Genomic DNA, 19,903 nt, shown 5'->3' with positions numbered 1-19,903 from the left:
CGTCAAGCTTTTTTCTCTGTCTGGAGGCCCAGTCTGTTGGAGCCCTGTGAAGTGACCCACAGATCTGACACAGGAATTCAGACCAAGTACTGAAAGTGGCACCTGGTAGAAGGTGTTAGCGCAGATTTCATTTGCATCATGGCCTTAGATGACTTTCTCAGGGGGCAGGCTGGGAGTGGGGGACGACGAGTTGGTCAGATGAGCCTTTTGGCACTGGCCTTCCCACACTGGCCCCTGACAGCCCCACCTTTGTTCAGGGTGGGTCCTTGGGAGTCAGAAGAGCAGCCTGTGGTGGTGGTCGTGGTGGTGGTGGTGGTGGTGGGGGATTCTGTTTTCATCTTTGTCTCTGGCTCCACAGGGAACCCTAACTTAGTGTCTCAGCAGCCCCATTCCCCACTTCTTTCTTTCTTTCTGGGTTTTTATAACCATCTCCAGGGCTGGAGGGGTACTTTGGGGAGGTAGAAAGTCTGTAGGTCAAGAGAGGAGTGAATGCAATTGTGGAGTCTGAAGGGAAGGTGATTTATTTGCCCTCTAGGAGAAAAGGACTTGGGGAGAGTGTGATCACTTGCTTTAGGCTATTTACTTAGGTCTCCAGGCAGCCAAAGAGCCTAGAAGGCTGAATGAGCAGTGCCCCAGAATGAGTAGGTGGTGGCTTAAGAGGCCAGATCAACTTTTCCACAAGTGCTCTTAATCCATCTTCTCCCTCTTCCCTGGGACCTTTCCCTACCTGGCTCCCACATGTCCAAATTCATTCTCTCTCTCTCTCTCTCTCTCTCTCCCCCATCCCCCCCACCTTTCTCTGTCCTTCTCTCCCTCTCTCCCTCACTCTCTCTCTACGCACACACACACACACCAGTTCCTTCCATTCTTCCATCGAACTAGCCAACCAGCCATTCATTCATTCATTCATTCATTCATTCATTCATTCATTCAGCCTGTCATCCATTCGTCCATTTAACAAACATGAGGATGGTTTAAAGCAGATGGCTGCACCTGAGAGGGGTTTGAGAGGGCTCTGACCTGGGATCACACAGGTGAGCAGGACTTTGGACAGAATCTGATTCACAGCTTTGCCCAGAGGTTCTGAGTGACCGGTTCATTCTAAAGAAGTCATAAGGGATTGGTTTGTAAACATGAAGGCAAAAAATCATTTATACCCCAAGCTAGACTGGGTGTATAACCAGTACCAGTGTCCCCGCCTGGGGCAAATTAAAGTCCAGGAGGGGTACGTGTACTCAAGACAACTGAATGGATTTCTTCTCATGCTAAGAAGATTCCTCTCTAGACAATGATCTGGCACACAGCATCCAGAGTGGTGTTTACAAATCTAAATCAGATCGTGTCTCTCCCCTGCTTAAAGCCCTGCAATGGTTTTTCATTGTACTTAAAATAAAATTCCAACTCCTTACAGTTGAGTACAAAGTTCTGCAAGATATGACCCTGCCTCCCTCTCCAACTTCACTTCCTGCCACCCTACTTCTGAGCACTTTGCTCCAGCCATGCTGTGGGGACAGAGCCAGGAGTGCAGTTTCCAGGCTCTCGGTCTCACGGGGAAAAGTGCTGGCTCAGGTAGTAAATGGTCATCAACTGTTTGGATGGCCATCAGCTGTGGCTAGTTGGCCGTCAGCTGTAACCAGTGAGCCACTGGCCACTAATATAACTGCTGTGGCTACGCTAGCGGCAAATGGGGGCTAGCAAGAAGATGGTGGCTGAGCTAGCAAGAGCGGATTGCAGTTAGCACGGCGGATTGCTGCTAGCAAGTGGGGCTGGTTGGCAGAGAGAAGTGGATGGAAGGTTGCGGATCATGTGGCTCCTGCTTCCTGTGTCTCCAACCCAGCGAGACTATAGTGTTATGACTCCCCTATCGATGGCTCCATGGATGTTCCTTTTTGGCCTCACCATGTCCTGCGTTCTTATGTGGGGAGCGGGACCAGAGACCTCACATGACACCCTGCCTGACACATGCCATCCTCCTTTCTGTTCCTTCGTATTCAGCCTGAACACTTCGTACTGTTCCTTCGCTGGAACCTCTGCCTGCAGCTCCCACTACAGTCTGAAGCCTGCGGCTCCGTGGGGTGTGGGCCTCGTCAGTCTTGTTCTCCAGTGTACCCCCAGTGCCAGCATGGAGAAGGTGCTCAAAGTGTTTGTTCAATAAACGAACAGTGCCACTGAATGATGGGGGAGGCTCTGCTTTGAACATGATGGAAAAAGATTTTGAGTTTGCTCTGTAGGGTGGAAAAGGGACCCATTTTAGCCCTTGATCATCTTCTCCTTCTCCTCCTCTTCTTCCTGTTCCCGGTCCTCCTCATCCTCCTCCTTCTTTTGGTTAGACATCACCATCAACTTCCAGTTTCTATGCAGCTGGTGAACCAGTTTGGCTGTTTGATGTTTGACTATCTCGGAATAGCATTGGAGAAACTGGAGGCCAAAGGAACAGTAGGCTTTCAGGGATCAGAAAAGTAGGAGAAAACCAAGGGGAGCCTGAAAGCTGTTTTGAATCGGTACACGTGGTAGGGAGGCAGGAGGTTGTAGCCTGGTGCAGAAGGTGGGCAGAGGCAGCAGGGCAAGAATAGGCCGGAGGAAAGCTTCTGAGATTCTCCCCCTGCCTCACAAATGCCTGAATTGTTTGATGAGATTGACTAGGAGTTTAGTAAACACTTGATGCTCAAGTAGAGGAGGTGGCCCAAGATGCAGGTACCGGGAATGAGGTGGATTTGATAAAATGAAGAAATCTACTCTTAGGTGGCTGCAAGACTTGACAGGTACCAAATCCAGCTGATGCTGTGTTGTGGGTTTGGGACAGTTGGGAAGTAAGAGAATCTGGCCATCAGCCACCATACTGCTGACCTGCTGCTTCATCACTCTGTTCTTTATGGCTTCGAAGGTTTGTGAAATCAGCTGCGCATCCTGCAGAGTGAAAGCCCGCGTGCTGCAGAATCACTGGAATGCTTCAGAGCTTCAGACTGGGGCCAAGTTAAAGCCAGCTGCTCCCTTCTTCTTAAAGGAATCCACCTTGGCTAGGATCAGAAAAGTCAGCTTGGTCCTGGCCTCCTAGGTTCCAAAGGCTGGGTTCATGTGTCGCCAATTATTACTGGACAGTGTGAGAGGAAGAGGAAGCAGGAGAGTAGGAGGCACAGCAAAAGGGGCTCCCAAAACACCAAGTGGCCAGAGCTGTCCCGCATGGTGTGGCAGAAAGGACATTGTTTTCTACTCTGACAGCTGGGCTGCCTTAGGCAAGTCCCCTCGTTTCTCTGGGCTTGAGGCTCCCCATCTGTAAAGCTAGGGCTAGCGGGTGGGACCGCATTGTTTCTGGCCCCTGCTGGCTCTGACATCTGACGCTTCTATAAATCCTTAGCTCAGAGCAGGCCCACATCTCCTTGGGTTAAATGAGAAATTTATCTCCCGTACAGATTAAATACCCATTGATTTTTTTCTCTAGCAAAGAGGAATGAGACAGCTATTTTTTTTTTTTTTCTCTGCAGAAAGAGGCAAAGAAAAAAGCGAAGTCAAATGAGCCTTCTATTCGTTGCTTTCCGGTCCAGGCTTGAATGCTAAACAGTGTTGGCTCCCAGGGGGTGATCAGCCTCTGCAGCTTATAGAAATTTGGAGTTGGAAGGGCCCTGACAGACTATGCAGTCTTTCTTTCTAAATTGAGGAAACAGGGACCTCCAGATGGGAAGTGACAAGGAATTAGGTAGTGATGGAGCCCAAACTATAGTCTAGATACCCAGGATGAGAGCAATCGGATGACTCTTCTCCACAGAAACCTTTCCAGGGCGGGTTATTAGGGGCTGTTCGGGCTCTCGTATTGCTCCCTTACGAATATACGATTAGATCATCCTGCTCGCATTTTGCTTCTCGGATTGGAGTTTACATTAACCTCAATTAAGCCATCAGCCTGGTTTTCTCACTCAGACGGTGGTTTCTGGCGGGAGGCACTTCTCTACGCTTTGTAAGGAGACGCGGCGAGTGATTGGTGGCTTCGGGGAGCGCCGGAGCGCGCGGCCAATAGGGAGCGTGGGGAGGTGGGGCGTTCCGGAACGGGGCGTGGTTGCGGAGTGGCGGGTTGGGAGGGGGAAGACCGAGCGGTCGTCGTGGTTACCGCACCAGGCTGCTGGCTGTCGGTAAACACTCAATGTACCCACCACTCAGGTGCGGGGCGGCATGCTGGCGACCCAGTAGCACTTCAACCCCATCCCGGGACTTTGCTCTGGTTTTTAACTGTACGGCTCCTCTCCTCGAATTTGTCAAAGTGCATGAGTATTACATGCAAAGTTTCCCTACCGGACTAGGATGTATATTGCCTGTCTCAGAGAAGCTTCCTCAGAGGCCTGGATGCACCAGCCGTGCCTGCACGTCATGTGTGAGCTCGGGTTTTCCTTGATGGAGCAGACACGCCGTTTCCGGTCTGAGGGCCGGTCATTGCCCAGCTGGACAACCACGGACACACGCGCCACCTCCTCCAGAATCTACCGCAACGCCATCCCATTCGGCCAAGGATGAGGGGACGGGCCTCCCTCGAGGGCCTCACGTATAGCTTCATCTTCACGCGTGAGACCTAGACCCCACCTCCCAGCACGCCCACCCCTGCCCCCACCAGTGCCGTCTGCGTGCGCACGACGGCCCCGCCCACACGGCCCCGCCCAGTCTCACGCGGGCGGGCTTGCATTCACTCTCTTGCTCTCGTCCCCCTCGCACCTCCCACTTCATCACCTCCACCCACTACGTAGCATCCTCTAGCTGGATTTAGTGTCTCCCTGTGGGCCAGCCGACGGAAGGGACTTGAACCAAGCGCCAAGCTCCCACCTTCCTCCTTCCGGGCGTCGGTACTGCTGTAGGCTTGTTTTTATGACCCTGCTGACTCTAGGGGAGAGGGCTACCCAGCTAGCCAATTAGGATGCTGTGATCTCTAAAGGTCAAGGTAACGCACATTTCCCAAGGTGTTTTCACACACTTCACAATCCTTGTTCTCATGACAAAACCTGACAGTCAGCACTTAATGTGATTTCCCCCCTATCTTCTGGCAACCGAATGTATAAAAATCCGAAAATAAAAACGAACCCTTTTGTTAAGAGTATAGAGGTCAGTCTTCTTAAGTGAATAAAATTCTTCCCACCTAGAATCTGTCTTCAGTCTGAAAAGGGAGCACTGACATGAAATGAGTTGGTCTACATCCTTTGCATTCCAGGCTTGTTTTCTCTCATATTTTAAATAATTTCATGTTCTCATTAGCTATCATGACACAAACTTATGAATTGCACCAAGCAGAAAACAGACCCATTTGAAATACATCAATTTTGTAATATTAAATTTCATGGGAGGTTAGAGCAGATTAGAGTATGAAAGGTCTGGAAGGACAGGGCTGGTGTATACCTGAGGAGTCTCAGATAAGGTGCAGGAGCCTCCTTTCATTTCCGCCCTTGAAAAAATGTGCTTTCATCATTATTTCTGCGCTCAAAAACCTAAGATAATTCCTGGTTTTGCCCTAAAGTACTAAAAACACAAACTCGTGCCTCTACCATCTGAGGCATGGAGTGACAGCTCTAATTAAACCTATCATCCATGCTATGTGGTTCCCACTTCCATGCTTAGCCCTGCTGGGAATACCTTCCTTACCCCTCTAACTCCTCTCCACCCTGCAGATGCCCCATTCACATCTGGTCAATTCTGCAGTCCAGCCCTTAACTGCTTCTGCATCATTAAGTACTAGAATAAAAGGCCTTTCAAATGGGAGGGTTAGTCCTGGCCTGGGTAAGAGGCCTCCAGTTCCTACAAGGTCTGGTTCTGGCCTTCATGTGGTCCTTGGTTTGCAGAGCAGTGTAGAAAGATTTGGGGGAAAAGGAAGTCATTTGTAGTCAGCAAACAGGAATGAAGGTGAGGTGGGAAAGTTGAGAGGTACCAGTTCAGAGGCAGCATCCATAGCAGCTAAGACTTGTTTGCCATTGTCCCAAGCACCGTGATAACCCTCGACAAAACACTAACATAATTTGGAGAGCTGTGTTTTTCCCTGTCAGTTTATGACTGGCCTTGTCTGGCCAAGAAAAAAGAGGTGGAGGAAACGTGCCAGGAGTGATTTGCCAGATGAATCGGCAAATCAGCCTGAGTCTGAAACTGAGGCAGGGCAGCAATTGCCATTAGTGTGGAACTGAAGATCTTTTCAGAAAAGAAAATGGCCCCAGCGCTTGTTTTCTATTGTCTCTCCCATCCCCTGGCACCTACCCAGACAGCCCTTGACTCACAGACTTGTGAATACTCAGCCAGGACGAGGGGGAGCAATCACGTCCTCACCTGCTTCTGGAGGGGCTGCGCTGCCTGTGGCTGCGAAGGAAAGCCCAGGCCTTCAGAGGCGGGTGGCAGCAGGCAGCCCTCAGCCGGGAGGAGGAAAGTCTGCTGCCCTCCGAGTCTACATACATTTGGGCAGAGTTTGTTGCAGATCTTCCCAGACAAATCCTTTCTCCAAATCATAGGGAGTTTAAAATGGTGTCCGTGAGGGAGCATCCTTCTAGTGGCTAGATGGGATGCTGCCCGATTCATGAATTGCTTAATAAAGCCAATTAGATCTTCAAAAACATAAAATAAAATAAAATGGTGTCCTTGAGAGTTTGCCTCTCCCTTTTCCATGTGAAGGTATTAACTAACTAAAAAGTACATGCTCTCTGAGCTAAAGCCAGAGGACACAGACTTATTCACCGTTTTTTGAAAATAGGGTACATTTTGAAAAATGTAAAAATAGTTTTTACATTTTTATCCTAATTTTATTTACAGACTATGGGTGCAAGGTCCTGCTAGACTACATTATGCTCATTCTAATGATGCTATCCATCATTTAAACACTACCCACAGACAGACTCAAGACTAAAGCGCTTTGTATGGGCAGTTTCATTTCATTTCCCGTCCATAGAAGAGGAACTGGAGGCCCAGAGAGACTAAGTAACTGACTAACACCACACAGCTTATGAGTGGTAGCTCGGGATTCAAACCAGGTGATTCTGACCCTGAAGCTCTGGAGCTCCTGACACGACTGCTGTGAGGCCAGAATGGAGGGAGCAGCAGTAGGAGGAGACCCATGACTTCAGTGGTGGCAGACAGGTCGTCTGCAGGGCCAAGCTGGAATTGGGCTCCAGGGCAGCCTAGGTTCTCCAGACATTGTGTCCCGCAGCCAGATCTGGGCTGCCCTGGGCTCCCTGCCCACCAAGGCTCTGCGACGCGAGCTTGTCCTGGGCCTGTGCACCTTTCCCTGGGTGAGGTGCGGGCCCTCCAGCTGTTTCTCCTGTGGTGGCCGAGCGCACACTGGGCCTTCGCTCCAGTGGCCAGTGCCAGAGGGACGACGATGCAGATGTGGCTGGGAGCAGAGCCAGTGGGGGAGAAGAGGGACTGTCACTGGGGGAATGCCCTCAGTGTGGTGACACTTGTAGATGCTTGCTTAATCCCCACCACCACCCTCGAGGGTAAATGTAATCCTTATTTCTGTTTTGCAGCTGATGAGGGGATCAGAGAGGGTAAATTCACCCAAGGTCATTCTACTGGTAGGTGTCAGAATTGAATTGACTTACCTGGGACAGGACAGGGAAGCTTTGGGAACTGGGAGCAGTCAGAAAAGGTCTGGAATGGTCAGTCAGGAGAACAAGGAGTGTGGGGATAGAGGGGTTGGTGTCTGTTTGTGAGCGTGTGTTAGATGGGATCTGGAAAGCAACAAAACATACAAGCTCCATTTGTCCATTTTCTCAGGTCCCAGGCAGTCAGCAGTTGTTGATACGATCCTGAAAATATATTTTCAACCACTTTTTATCACTGCTGTTGTCAAGCCACTGTCAAAGCTCTCCAGGACGATGACTGCAGCCTGCTGATTTGTCTCTGGGCACCTGCTCTCATCCTCCTGAGGTCTCTGCTCAATGGAGCAGCAAAAGACTCCAGTTAGAAGTCAGTTTGGCATTCCTCTGTCAAACCTTCCTGTATTTCTCTACGTTAATTGCCTCATGTCCCCCCTTCCACTTACCTGACCTCATTTTCTACCACTCTTCAAGGTGCCTCCCCATTTCTGCCTCAGGGCCTTTGCACTTGCTGTTCTCTTTACCTAGAATAATGCCCCACCCCCATATCCACATGGTTGTTTCTTCAATTCTTTGTCTTTACTCAAAACCAACTTCAGTAACACTTTCTCAGGCCTTCTTATCTAAAATTTCAACCACCCCTCACACTTCATATCTCTCTCCTGTTTTCTCTTTCTCCTTATCATTTCCTTACTGTATCCGTTCTTATTTTTCTTTTAAAAAATTTCAATTACAGTTAACATTCAATATTATTTTATGTTAAATTCAGGTGTACAGCGTAGTGGTCAGACATTTATATAATTTATGAAGTGATTCCCCCATCAGTGTAAAACCCAACTGTCACCATACATAGTTATTACAATATTATTGATTATATCCTCTATACTTCACATCTCTGAGACTATTCTGTAATTACCAATTTGTACTTCTTAATCCCTTCACATTTTCCACCCAGTCGCCCACCCGTCCTCCCATCAGGCAGCCATCAATTTGTTCTCTCTATTTATGAGTCTGTTTCTGTTTTATTTGTTTATTTTGTTCTTTAGATTCCATATATAAGTGAAATCATATGGTATTTGTCTTTCTCTGTCTGACTTTTTTACTTAGCGTTATACCTTCTAGGTCTATCCATGTTGTTGCAAATGGTAGGATGTCATTCTTTTTTAAGAATGAAATAATAAGGCCTAGTAATATTCCACTGTATATATGTACTACCTCTTCTTTATCCAGTCATCTATTGATGGGCACTTAGATGGCTTCCATATCATGGATATTGTAAGTAATGCTGCAATGAACATAGGAGTTCATATTTCTTTGTGAATTAGTGTTTTGGATAAATATGCAGAAGTGGAAATGCTGGGTCATAAGGTAGTTAGTTCTATTTTTAATTTTTTGAGGAACCTCCAAAATGTTTTCCATAGTGGCTGCACCAATTTGGAATCTTACTAACAATGCACAAGGGTTCCCTTTTCTCTACACTTTGCTAACACTTGTTTGTTGATTTATTGATAATAGCTATTCTGATTAGTGTGAGATGATATCTCATTGGGGTTTTAATGTACATTTCTCAGATAATTAGTGACGTTGAGCATTTTTTCAAATGTCTATTGGCCATGTGTATGTCTTCTTTGGAGAAATGTCTATCTAGGTCCTCCGTTCATTTTATAATTGGGTTGTTTGATTTTTTTTGGTGTTAAGTTGTATGAGTTCTTCATAAGCTTTGGATATTAACCCCTTATTGGATGTATCATTAGCAAATATCTTCTTCCATTCAGCAGGCTGTCTTTTGGTTTTGTTGATGGCTGCTGTGCAAAAACTTTTTAGTTTGATGTAGTCCCATTTGTTTATTTTTTCTTTTGTTTCTCTTGCCTGAGGAGATAGATCAGAAAAAATATTACTAAGAGCAATGTCGGAGAGTTTATTGCCTATGTTTACTTCTGGAGTTTTATGGTTTCAGATCTTACATTTAAGTCTTTAATCCATTTTGAGTTGATTCTTGTATATGGTGTAAAAAGGGGTCTCGTTTCAGTTTTTTTTGCATGTATCTGTCCAACACCATGTATTGGATACGCTGTCTTTACCCCATTGTATATTCATGCCTCCTTTGTCACAGATTAATTGACCATATAGGTGTGGATTTATTTCTGGACTCTTTATTCTGTTCCATTAATCTATGTGTCTTTTTATGTCAGTAACATGCTGTTTTGATTACTATATATAGCCTTGTAGTATAGTTTGATATCAGCTAACATGATACCTCTAATTTTTTCTTCTTTCTTAAGATTGCTGTGGCTATTCAGGGTCTTTTGTGGCTCCACATAAATTTTGGGATTATCTGTTTTAGTTCTGTGAAAAAATGACACTGGTATTTTGATAGGGATTGCATTGAACCTATAAACTGCTTTGGGTAATGTAAACATTTTAGCAATGTTAATTCTTCCTACCCATGAACACAGTATATGCTTCCATTTATTTGTTATCTTCTTCAATTTTTTTCTTCAATATCTTATAATTTTCCGAGTACAGGTCTTCAGGTCTTTTACCTCCTTCGTTAAATTTATTCCTAGGTATTTTATTTCTTTCTTTTTTGGATGCAATTGTAAATCGGATTGTTTTCTTAATTTCTCTTTCTGATAGTTTGTTAATGGTGCATAAAAATGCAACTGATTTCTGAATATTAATTTTGTATGCTTTACTAATTCCTTTATTCTAATAGTTTTATCTAATAGTTTTTTGGTGGAATGTTAGGGTTCTTTTTATATAGTATCATGTCATCTGCAAATAATGACAGTTTTACTTCTTTCTTTCTAATTTGGAGGCCTTTTATTTCTTTCTTTTGTCTGATTGCTGTGGCTAGGACTTCAGATACTAAGTTGAATAAAAGTGGTAAAAGTGGATATCTTTGTCTTGTTCCTGATCTTAAGGAAAACACTTTTAGCTTTTCCTCATTGGGTATAATGCTAGTTGTGAGTTTGTCATATATGGCCTTTATTATGTTGAGGTATGATCCTTCTTTCCCCACTTTGCTGAGAGTTTTTTTTTTTCATCATAAATGGATACTGAATACTGTAAAATGCTTTTTCTGTATCTATTGAGATGATCATATGGTTTTATCCTTCGTTTTGTTCGTGTGTTATATCACGTTAATGGATTTGTGGATATTGTACCCAACTTGTATCCCAGTAATAAATCCCACTTGATCATGGTGTTTGATCTCTTTAATATATTACTGAATTCAGTTTGCTAATGTTTTGTTGAGGATTTTTGCATCTATGTTCATCAGGGATATTGGCCTATAATTTTCTTTTTTTTTTTTTTTTAATATCTTTGTCTGGTTCTGGAATCAGGGTAATGGTGGCTTTGTAAAATGAGCTTGGGAGCTTGCTGTCCTCTTTAATTTTTTGGAATAGTTTGAGAAGGATAATTGTTAATTCTTTAAATGTTTGACAAAATTCATCTGTGAAGCTGTCTGGTTCGGGTCTTTGGTTTGCTGGGATTTTTTGATTACTGATTTGATTTTAGTTCAGATTTTCTGTTTCTCCTTGATTCAGTCTTGAAAGATTGCATGTTACTAGGAATTTATCCATTTTATCCAGATTGTCCAATTTGTTGGCATATAATTGTTCATAGTATTTTCTTGTAATCCTTTTTATTTCTGTGATGTCAGTTGTCACTTCTCTTTCATTTCTGACATTATTCATTTGGGTCCCCTCTCCTTTTTTCTTGATCAATCTGGTTAAAGGTTTATCAATTTAAAAAAATCTTTTAAAAAACCAGCTCATTTAATGGGCTTCTCAGATCAATCATGGAAATTGACGGGTTCACACTTATGCTCTGGGAAACAACTTTGGGAACAAGAAGGGAGGATGGAACACATCAGCAGAAAAAGAGGAAGATACTGGAGAGGGAGGCAATTCTACCCACAGAGATAAAAACCCTCACACAGTGTAAGGAGAGGCTGCTTCCCTCTCTTGGGTTAGCCTGCTCCATGTCTCAGAGTGTACTTGCTTCACTAATAAACTTCTTGCTGTCCAAAGCTTGCACAAACTCTGTCTCTTGACTGAATTCTTTCTTTCAAGAAGACAAGAGCTGAGGAAAAACATCACTCCTATGAATATTGGTGTGGGCCTTTTAGGGCTCATCTTGTTTGTACTCTCTGTGCTTTCTGGACTTTTATATCTATTTCTTTCACCTAGCTAGGGAAGTTCTCAGTCATTATTCTTTCAAATAGGTTCTAAATCCCTGGTTCTCTCTCTTCTCCTTCTGGTACCTCTATGATGTGAATGTTGTTATGCTTGATGTTGTCCCATAGGTCCCTTAAACTATTCTCATTTTTTAAATTCTTTCTTCTGTTTGCTGTTCCAATTGGATGTTTTCTGCTACCTTGTCTTCTAAATTGCTGATTCAGTCCTCTGCTTCATCTAATCTGCTGTTGATTCCCTCTAGTGTATTCTTTATTTCAGTTATCATAGTCTTCATTTCTGACTGGTTCCTTTTTATGGTTTCTATGTCCTTTTTAATGCTTACTATCTCTTTGTTGAAGTTCTCAATAAGTTCCTTACGTATCCTTATAACCAGTGTTTTGAACTGTGTACCTGGTAGGTTGCTTGCCTCCATTTCATTTAGTGCTTTTTCTGGAGTTTTCGCCTGGTCTTTCATTTAGGACATGTTCCTCTGTCTTCTCATTTGTATTGCCTCTCTGTGTTTGTTTCTATGTATTAGGTAGATTTGTTACATCTCCCAGTCTTGCCAAAGTGGTCTTATTTAGTAGGTGTCCTGTGGAGCCCAGTGGCACAGTCTTTCTAATCACCTGAGCCAGGTGCTTTAGGAGTGTCCTTTGTGTGGGTTGCGTTTGACTTCTGTTGTAGTTGTGCCTTAATTGCTGTTGGCACGTTAGTAGGTGGGATTAATGCTCAGGCTGACTGGTTGTGAGGATTGGCTACAACTACAGTGTAACCACTGTATGTGGGCTATACCCATGGAGCAGGATTGCCCTAGTGGGCTCTCGTGCCTACAAAGACCACCCTTTGTGTGTGCTCCTTATGTGATTAATTGGTCAGTGCTCTTGTCTTCTGAAGACAGCCACTGGATGTATTGGTTCTGGGGCCTCTTGCGAGTGGCTCTGGTATAGGCCAAGGTCAGCTGCTGCCTGTGACCAGCCTGGGTTACCTAATAGGAGCTACAAAGCAATCCTCAGGTGGTAGTGCCTTTGCTTGACTTGGAGTCATATGGGAGAGGCCATGATGTGAACTGCCCCTGGCTTCCACCAGTAGCAGGCCTGAGGCAGTTCAGCCAAAGGTACACAGCACCCCAAAGCCTCCTACCACCTGCTGGCTGCCCATAAGCTCAGCTGCTGCAAGTGGCTTAGTTGGTACGTAAGATGGGTGAGGCAGGGTTTCAGTGAATCACCAGGGTGGAGTGTTGGTGTTCACCAGGTTAATGCAGATTCAGATATGGCACCAGTGGTGAGCCTGAGGCCACTCAGCAAAAGACACAGGGCACAATGAGGTTAGCCACTGTCTGCCTGGGGCCTGTGGATCTTCGAGAGTTTTTAAAAGAAAGATTGCAGTATGAACCAATGCTGACTGCCCACTGCTGAAAGAGCTTCTGGCAACTCAGGAGTTGGGTGCATGGAATCTCAGAGAGTCATCAGGGTGGAGTGGAATTCACCAGGAAAATGAAGACTCAGATTTGGCTGTGTTGGGGAAGAGCTCAACACAGGAAAGATGGCACCTGTGTGCTGGCTGTGTGGGAGGAGGGCTAAACACAGGGACAATAGCGGCTGTCCCTCCAATCCTCACCCTGAAGCCACAGAAGTCAGTTTCTCTCTGAATGTGTCTGGTACCTCATGAATCGCTGTTCTTACATTAGACTGCAGGGCGAGTGCCTGCAAGTGAGTGAGTCTGTGCACAGACCCTTTAAGAGGACACCTGGGTTTCCAGTAGCCTTCCATCTCACCCACATGGATGGAATCCCCGCTGATTTTCACAGCCAGTTGTTGTGGGGGCTTCTCTTACCAGCACTGGTTCTCTGGTCTGAGGAGCCCAGTGTGGGACTGGGGTTTCTTGTTCCTCTGGGAGTGACCTCCATGGCTGAGATATCCTTCCCAATTTTCAACAGCCACATGCAGGTTCCAGGGCTGGCTTGTTTTGCATCTTCACCCTTCCTACCACTCTCAATGTGGCTTCTTCTTTATATCCTTAGTTATAGGACTTCTGTACATCTAGTCTTCAGATGTTTCTCCAGGTTGATTGTTCTATAAGTTAGCTGTGGTCATTTGAGGAAGTGAGCACAATGTTGACCTACTCCTCTATCTTGACCAGAACTCCTTTATACCTTCTTCTTTTTTTACTCACCTTCTGTCTCCCCAGCTAGAGTGGAAGCTCCATGAAGGCACTAGTTTTTGCCTGTGTTGTTGTTTTGTTGGTTTCTTTCATTCACTGCTGTATTTCCAATGCCTAGAAGACTGCCTGGCGCATGACGTGAGCTTAATAAATATTTGCTGAAAATATATAAATAAAAAAATGAACCCCATAATGTATCAGTGTCATTGGAAGGAGCCAGTATATCTACACACAGTCACCTGTGAAGTTCGTTTCAATAGAGTCAGCTGGTAAATGACTGTCATAGAATGCCACTGGATTGAGGGAAGCTATGGTGGTTTCTACTGTAAGTGTGAACTAAATGGAGGAATGTCTTTAAAAGATTTATTTGGTGTGGATTGATATTGTAATGGAAGGCATGTAACTTGGGATCCTGACCTATAAATTGCTCTTTTGTTCACCACCCCGTGAAATGTGTATGTGATTCAATAAAGCTTTCTCACCTGTCAAGAGTTCAAAAGGAGAAGAAGAAGAAGAACAACAACAACAACAAGAAGAACAAGAAGAAGAAGAAGAAGAAGAAGAAGAAGAAGAAGAAGAAGAAGAAGAAGAAGAAGAAGAAGAAGAAGAAGAAGAAGAAGGAGCAGGAGAAAGAGAAGGGGCTATGTTGAAGCACGGGGGAGAGCAAAGACCTATGAGCTAAAAATGGATGTTATGGAAGGTGGTGGGTGTAGGGAACCCTCCACATCTCCCATCTCTTCTCCTCCGTTTTGTATTAGGGTAATAGATCATTATGACTGGACCCTACACCTAGTGCCAGCTTAGGTAGTTCCACAGGAAGCCCTCCTGTAGGTCCAGGAACAGAATGAGTTATGTCAGTGATGTCAGTGTGTGAAACATAACCTCCACTGCTATAGCTGGTATGGAGAAACAAGAGGCCAAGAGAAAGCCACAGTTTCTCTGGGAAACCAGATGCCATAGGCATCAGGGCAGGAACTATCTTCTCTTCTGGTTCCTGGCACATGTTCTGATGTACTGCCCACCTCATCAGGGGTGTGATCTCAGAGCTGCCAGGAAAGACCTGCGGGCCAATTTGCAAAGACAAACGCTCTTGCTGGCACAGGTTGGAGAGTCTGCAAAGCTAGGTGGCTGTGTGTGTATGTGGGGGGTGGGTGGGCAGGAAGGACTTCAGAGCAGGCTGTGCTGTGGCCACAGAGAGAATGGAGTAAATTCCCCATATGCCAGCCCAGTGGTTAAGTTCCTGGTATTTGAAAAGTATAGGCTTCTTGTCCCCAGATTATGGGCTATCGAACACTTGGAGTTAGACACACCTGGGGTGAGTCCTGACTCCAACTTTATTGTCTGTGTGACATTGGGCAGATCTCTGATATAAAATGTGGAAACTGAGGTCTAACAAGACAGGATCATTGTGAAGATTAACGAGATAATGCATACCAAGTGCTTGGCATGCAGGTGCTCAGTAAGCCCTATCAGAGTCTTCCTTTCTTTTTTGTCAGAGTCACATTCAGAAGCTGAATGGTGTTTAATAGCACACTTGAGAAAGCAAGAACCCAGCGAGGAATCTGGAAACCTTACTCGGCTCTGCTCCAGCTGGTTGCGTGGTCTGGGCAAAGCTCCTCCATCCTTACTGCAATCTCCTTCCAGGTAAATGGAGGGGCCTGAACTCGAAGACCCCTGATGATGTCTTCCAGATCCCATTTCATGTGACTTCGAACAGAGATCATTTTTAATTGGACTCTGTTGAAGAGAAGAAATAGGGACAATGTCCTGTTAGACTTCACAAAGGGAGTCTTTTGAGGTTTTCTCCAGAGCTGGTGAGCATTTGGGTGTGAACACACTGTGCCCTTCAAGGAGCTCTGCATTTTGATCAATCTCCTCAGATTACACCGACAGCTATATAAGAACATGCATTAGAGACCCACTGGAGCAGGGGATCACCTGTAGGGTAGGGTCTGACATGGACAGGAAGCACTCTCTCAAATGCCTCGGCAACATAACAAACGTCACCCCTGAAGTGGACATTTTTTTTTCTTTTTTTTTTTGGTGGATAGTACGTGAACATTCTTTTAATGCTAGGACAGGACATCTACTCGTATGTTATCCCAATTATACAAAAACAGATGCAAACCAGTGTTAAGAGACTTCCTTGCCTGAAATTACTAGAATAAGTGTGTGTGTGTATATGTTTTAAATCCCTTTATTCCCATTCCATCCTGTCGACTGAAATTTATTCATATATGTGCCTTTCTTCATATTGCCCTCTCTTGTGAAAGACATCACTACTTGGTCAAATCTCCTCCTTCACCATACTCGACCTCTGGTCATCAGGTGGTAACAAGACATCTTCCTAAATCTCTCTGGAATTGATTTCTATTATATAGAGTTCCCTTTTGCAAGCCCATTTCTTTGTAAGTCTGACATGTGAGATTTTAATTGCTGTGCTGCAGTTTTCTCTTCTTCAGTCAATGGTGACAGCTCCAGGTCTGTTTGCTTTTGTAGTTCTTGTATCATGGTCGCAGTTTTATTCAAAGTAGTACAAATGCGGCTCTTAGTCTCTGCTCGACAGCAATTGGTTTAAAGTGTGCATGCAAAGTTTGATATCAAGACTTTATTGCTGGCAATTCCTTTAAGAGTGTAACAAGATTTTTCATCAATTCCACTTATCGACCTCCTCCTCCATGTTGAATCTGAAGTGGACGTTTTTGACAGAAATTGTCCCCCGGTTAACATATCCTGGCCTGACAGATGTGAGAGTGCTGTGACCAGGAATTGTGCATTGGCTTCTCAGGCTTCTCTGCTAGGGGAATGGCTCATTGTGGGACAACAACACTCAGTAGGGGTGTCCAAAGTTGGGGTGCAATGTCTGAGGAGTGCTGAGAGCTGGCAAAGGGTGATGCAGAGAGATAGGCCACCTTTTTTTGTTTGTTTGTTTTTTTGTTGCTTTGATCACCTTTACATTCTGTTCTCTAATGGAACTCCTGGGAGAATAAAGCCCATTCTGTGTATACGGCTAAGTGTTTTCCCCTTTTTGCCCATTAAAAGCATGGAGCTTGCCCAATTCATTAAAAATACATGTTGCATTTGCTTTGATGTGGATGATGGCTAAAGAGCCAAGGAGACCAGGCTAGCTTGTGTCAGGCTGGGCCCTGGGGACAGGGCCTGTGGGGTCGATGGTTGAGCTGGGAATTAGTGAACCATTTGGAGGATTCAATTCACTCCACAAACACTGAACAAGTGCTTGCCGTCCTGGACCACGAACAAGACACAGCCTCTGCTGTCACTTCAGTGAACTAGAGAGGGAAGTAGTCAATTAAATGGATGATGACGAGACAGTATAGTGAGCGGAGTAATGGAAATGTGTACATCAAGGTTCTGAGTGACAGCAGGAAAAATGGGGCAGCAGACGGGGGGAGGGAGGGGATTGGGGGCTAAATAAGGAGGTGGGCAGAGACTGTCCTCCCATCCCTCCACATATACACGCTCGTGTGATGTACAGTGTACCTTCTGGTCTGCATTCTCTGTGTTCCCTGGAGTCTGAGCCAGGTGGGAGCGCTGCCATCCGCCTGCTCTCAGCCAGGGTTGGGGGGTTCTCAGAGGCCAACATGTTGCAGGCAGCTGAGGACCAGTGTGGGGAAGTGACGGGGCTCCCACCCCATGGTCACCTAGAAGATAAGCTCAACTGACTAGGAGTTCTTTGTATACGTCTCTGAGCCTCCATGAGGGTGGGAAGGAAGGTTAGAGCCCAATCTGCAAATGGGCAAAGATTACAAACCACCAGAGCCTGTGGGGGCTTGTGAGGGGAGAGTGACTCTGACTCGGGAACTTCCCCAAAGGAGCTCCCTTGGGCTGGTTAGGCCACCAGGGCAGTTCTCTCTTGTAGACATGGGCCCTCACTAGTACCTGGGGACACGTTTCCTGCACTGACTGGGCCTGGAGGCCTCGTTCACTGCCACCTGCCAAGATCACGGCTTCTTATTCTGTGCACGACCAGCAGTCGCCTAGAGAAAGGAAAACCCTCAGTTTGCCCGACATCTGGGCCTCTCAGTCAGTGTATAAACTGCTCTCTCTGGCAAGGCCAAGGGCAAAATTGCTTGTTTGTTTGTTTTTAAATCCTTATGCTAATCAAGGTGTGATGAGAGTCTCTTTTTGCTTCCAACCAGGCTCCCAGAATGGGCTTTGGATTGTTGATACAGCGTTCAGCCCAAAGAGAAATGCCCAGCTCACGAGGTGGAAGCCCCCTCCTCACCCCCTATTCAGCTCAGGAGTTTTGGCCAAGGGAAAGAGAAAAGCTGACAGGGGTGCAGGGGCCGCTTCTTCAGGGGCTGCCAGGAAGGCTCCAGACTGGTGATTTAGCGAGAAGTCCCCTTGCTCGTCTGTCACTTCTCTCCCTGAATGGTGGGTGCCCCGTGTACTGCAGACACTTGGTCTCCAGTGCTTCAGTCCAGCCATCTTCCTAGCATCTGACAGAGGCGTCAGACCTGGCCAGAGAGCAATGAGGGAGGGGACTGCACTGACCTGGCTGGAGCCCAGAGCTGCCAGGGTGGGGGAGCAGCAATTCAGGGAAAGGTCCAATGTGGGGTGCAGCAGGGGAGCTGGGTAGGCAGGGACAGCTGCCAGTAGACAGCTTTGTTTGAGATGCTTGTCTTTCCCGAGACACAGCTGAGGGGGGTGGGGACAGAGAAGGACAAGCATGAAAGGGACAGACTGCGGCCACGTGGGAGAGTAGGAGCGGGTGCTTGGCACAGCTGCAGGGTAGAGGCTGCCTTGGCGCCTGCCCCCTCAGCTCTCCTGCATCCGTCCTTCAGATCTCCTGGCCAGGGAGCAGATGTCTTGCTGGAGAGACTCCCCATCATGAACCCCCCGGGGCCTCCTCCTCCCTGAAGCTCAGCAAGGCAGGCACTGAGCTGAGGGATGGATTGCCAGCTGTTGGCTCCCCTGGGCGCTGGCCCCGGTCCTGCTTTGTGTGTGCCAGGCGGCAGGTGCCATGCAGGGGTGCCGTCTCCTGCAGCTTGTGTCGGGCTGGAGTGTGCAGGGTGAGGGTTGATGATAACGGGCTCCTCAACCGGCAACAGGTTGTTGAAAAGAACGGCAGCTGCCTCTTCAGGATTCAGGTCTGGAGGGTCGGGAAGGTCCCCTACCAGCAAAAGCTGCAACATGAACAAAATACTGCTGGACAAAGGGATACAGTCTTGGCATAAACCTAAGAGTCCACATAATTCTATTTTTACTTGAACAAAAAGAGAGAAGTAGTGTACAGCACAGGAAATATAGTCAGTAATATTGTACTAACTTTGCATGGTGACACTTACTAGACTTAGTGCTGATCACACGCAAAGGTCTACGAATGTAAAATCACTCTGTTATATACCTGAAACTAATATAATACTGTATACCAACTATACTTCAATAAAAAAAATTAAAAAGAAAATAAAAAAGACCCCGTACTGTGTTCTCTTTTCCAGGCCTCAGACTCTCCCATGGCAACGAGACACGGAGAGGGGAGCATGTTAGTCCTAGGGGACATTTCTCAGGCTGTTCTGGCGAAGCCTGGTCTGAAGTGAACCCTGGATTCTGCTGGGAGCCCCAGGAGAGGTGATTGGCTCAGCTGAGCAAGTGGCCAGGACTTCCCCAGGCTTCAGGCCTTTTCTAAGACTGCCCACCACCCCAATCTGCATTGGAAACCTTTAGACATCTTCACGATGGTGGGGAGGGCAGCTGCTGGCTGTGAGGTCACCATGGTGACTGGCGACAGAAGGCAGCCTCTGCTTTGCATCCTTCAGCCTGGCAGGGCTGCTCCCAGGCCCCAGCCCCCTGGGGAAACAGGGGGGTTGCAGGGAGGGCCTGCCCACCGGCTGCCTCGGGGGCTTCCTTTCAGTGACAGATTTCCCTCTGGCAGCACCAATTCTCACCATAAGTTGAGCCTAATAGACACAAAAGTGTCCCTGGAGGAGAACTCTAAGGCATTACAAATGTAAGGCATTGCTCAGGAGATAATAAAAACTATGATGC

The 19,903-nt window shown here is 46.3% G+C and overlaps 1 protein-coding gene across 1 annotated transcript in view; it reads left to right on the top strand.

The window, feature by feature from the left end:
* Nucleotides 1-19,550, top strand: part of ARHGAP12 (Rho GTPase activating protein 12) — a 159,210-nt gene extending 139,660 nt beyond the window's left edge. The window contains exon 20 of the mRNA XM_033106069.1: nucleotides 19,357-19,550. Coding sequence (XP_032961960.1) covers nucleotides 19,357-19,405 — 49 coding nt within the window. The 3' untranslated portion in view covers nucleotides 19,406-19,550. The remainder of the gene's footprint in view (nucleotides 1-19,356) is intronic.
* Nucleotides 19,551-19,903: the final 353 nt, after the last annotated feature.

Source organism: Rhinolophus ferrumequinum, chromosome 5 (assembly GCF_004115265.2).
Source record: "Rhinolophus ferrumequinum isolate MPI-CBG mRhiFer1 chromosome 5, mRhiFer1_v1.p, whole genome shotgun sequence".
Classification (NCBI taxonomy): domain Eukaryota; kingdom Metazoa; phylum Chordata; class Mammalia; order Chiroptera; family Rhinolophidae; genus Rhinolophus; species Rhinolophus ferrumequinum.
This window is presented reverse-complemented; position numbering and strand designations above follow the sequence as displayed.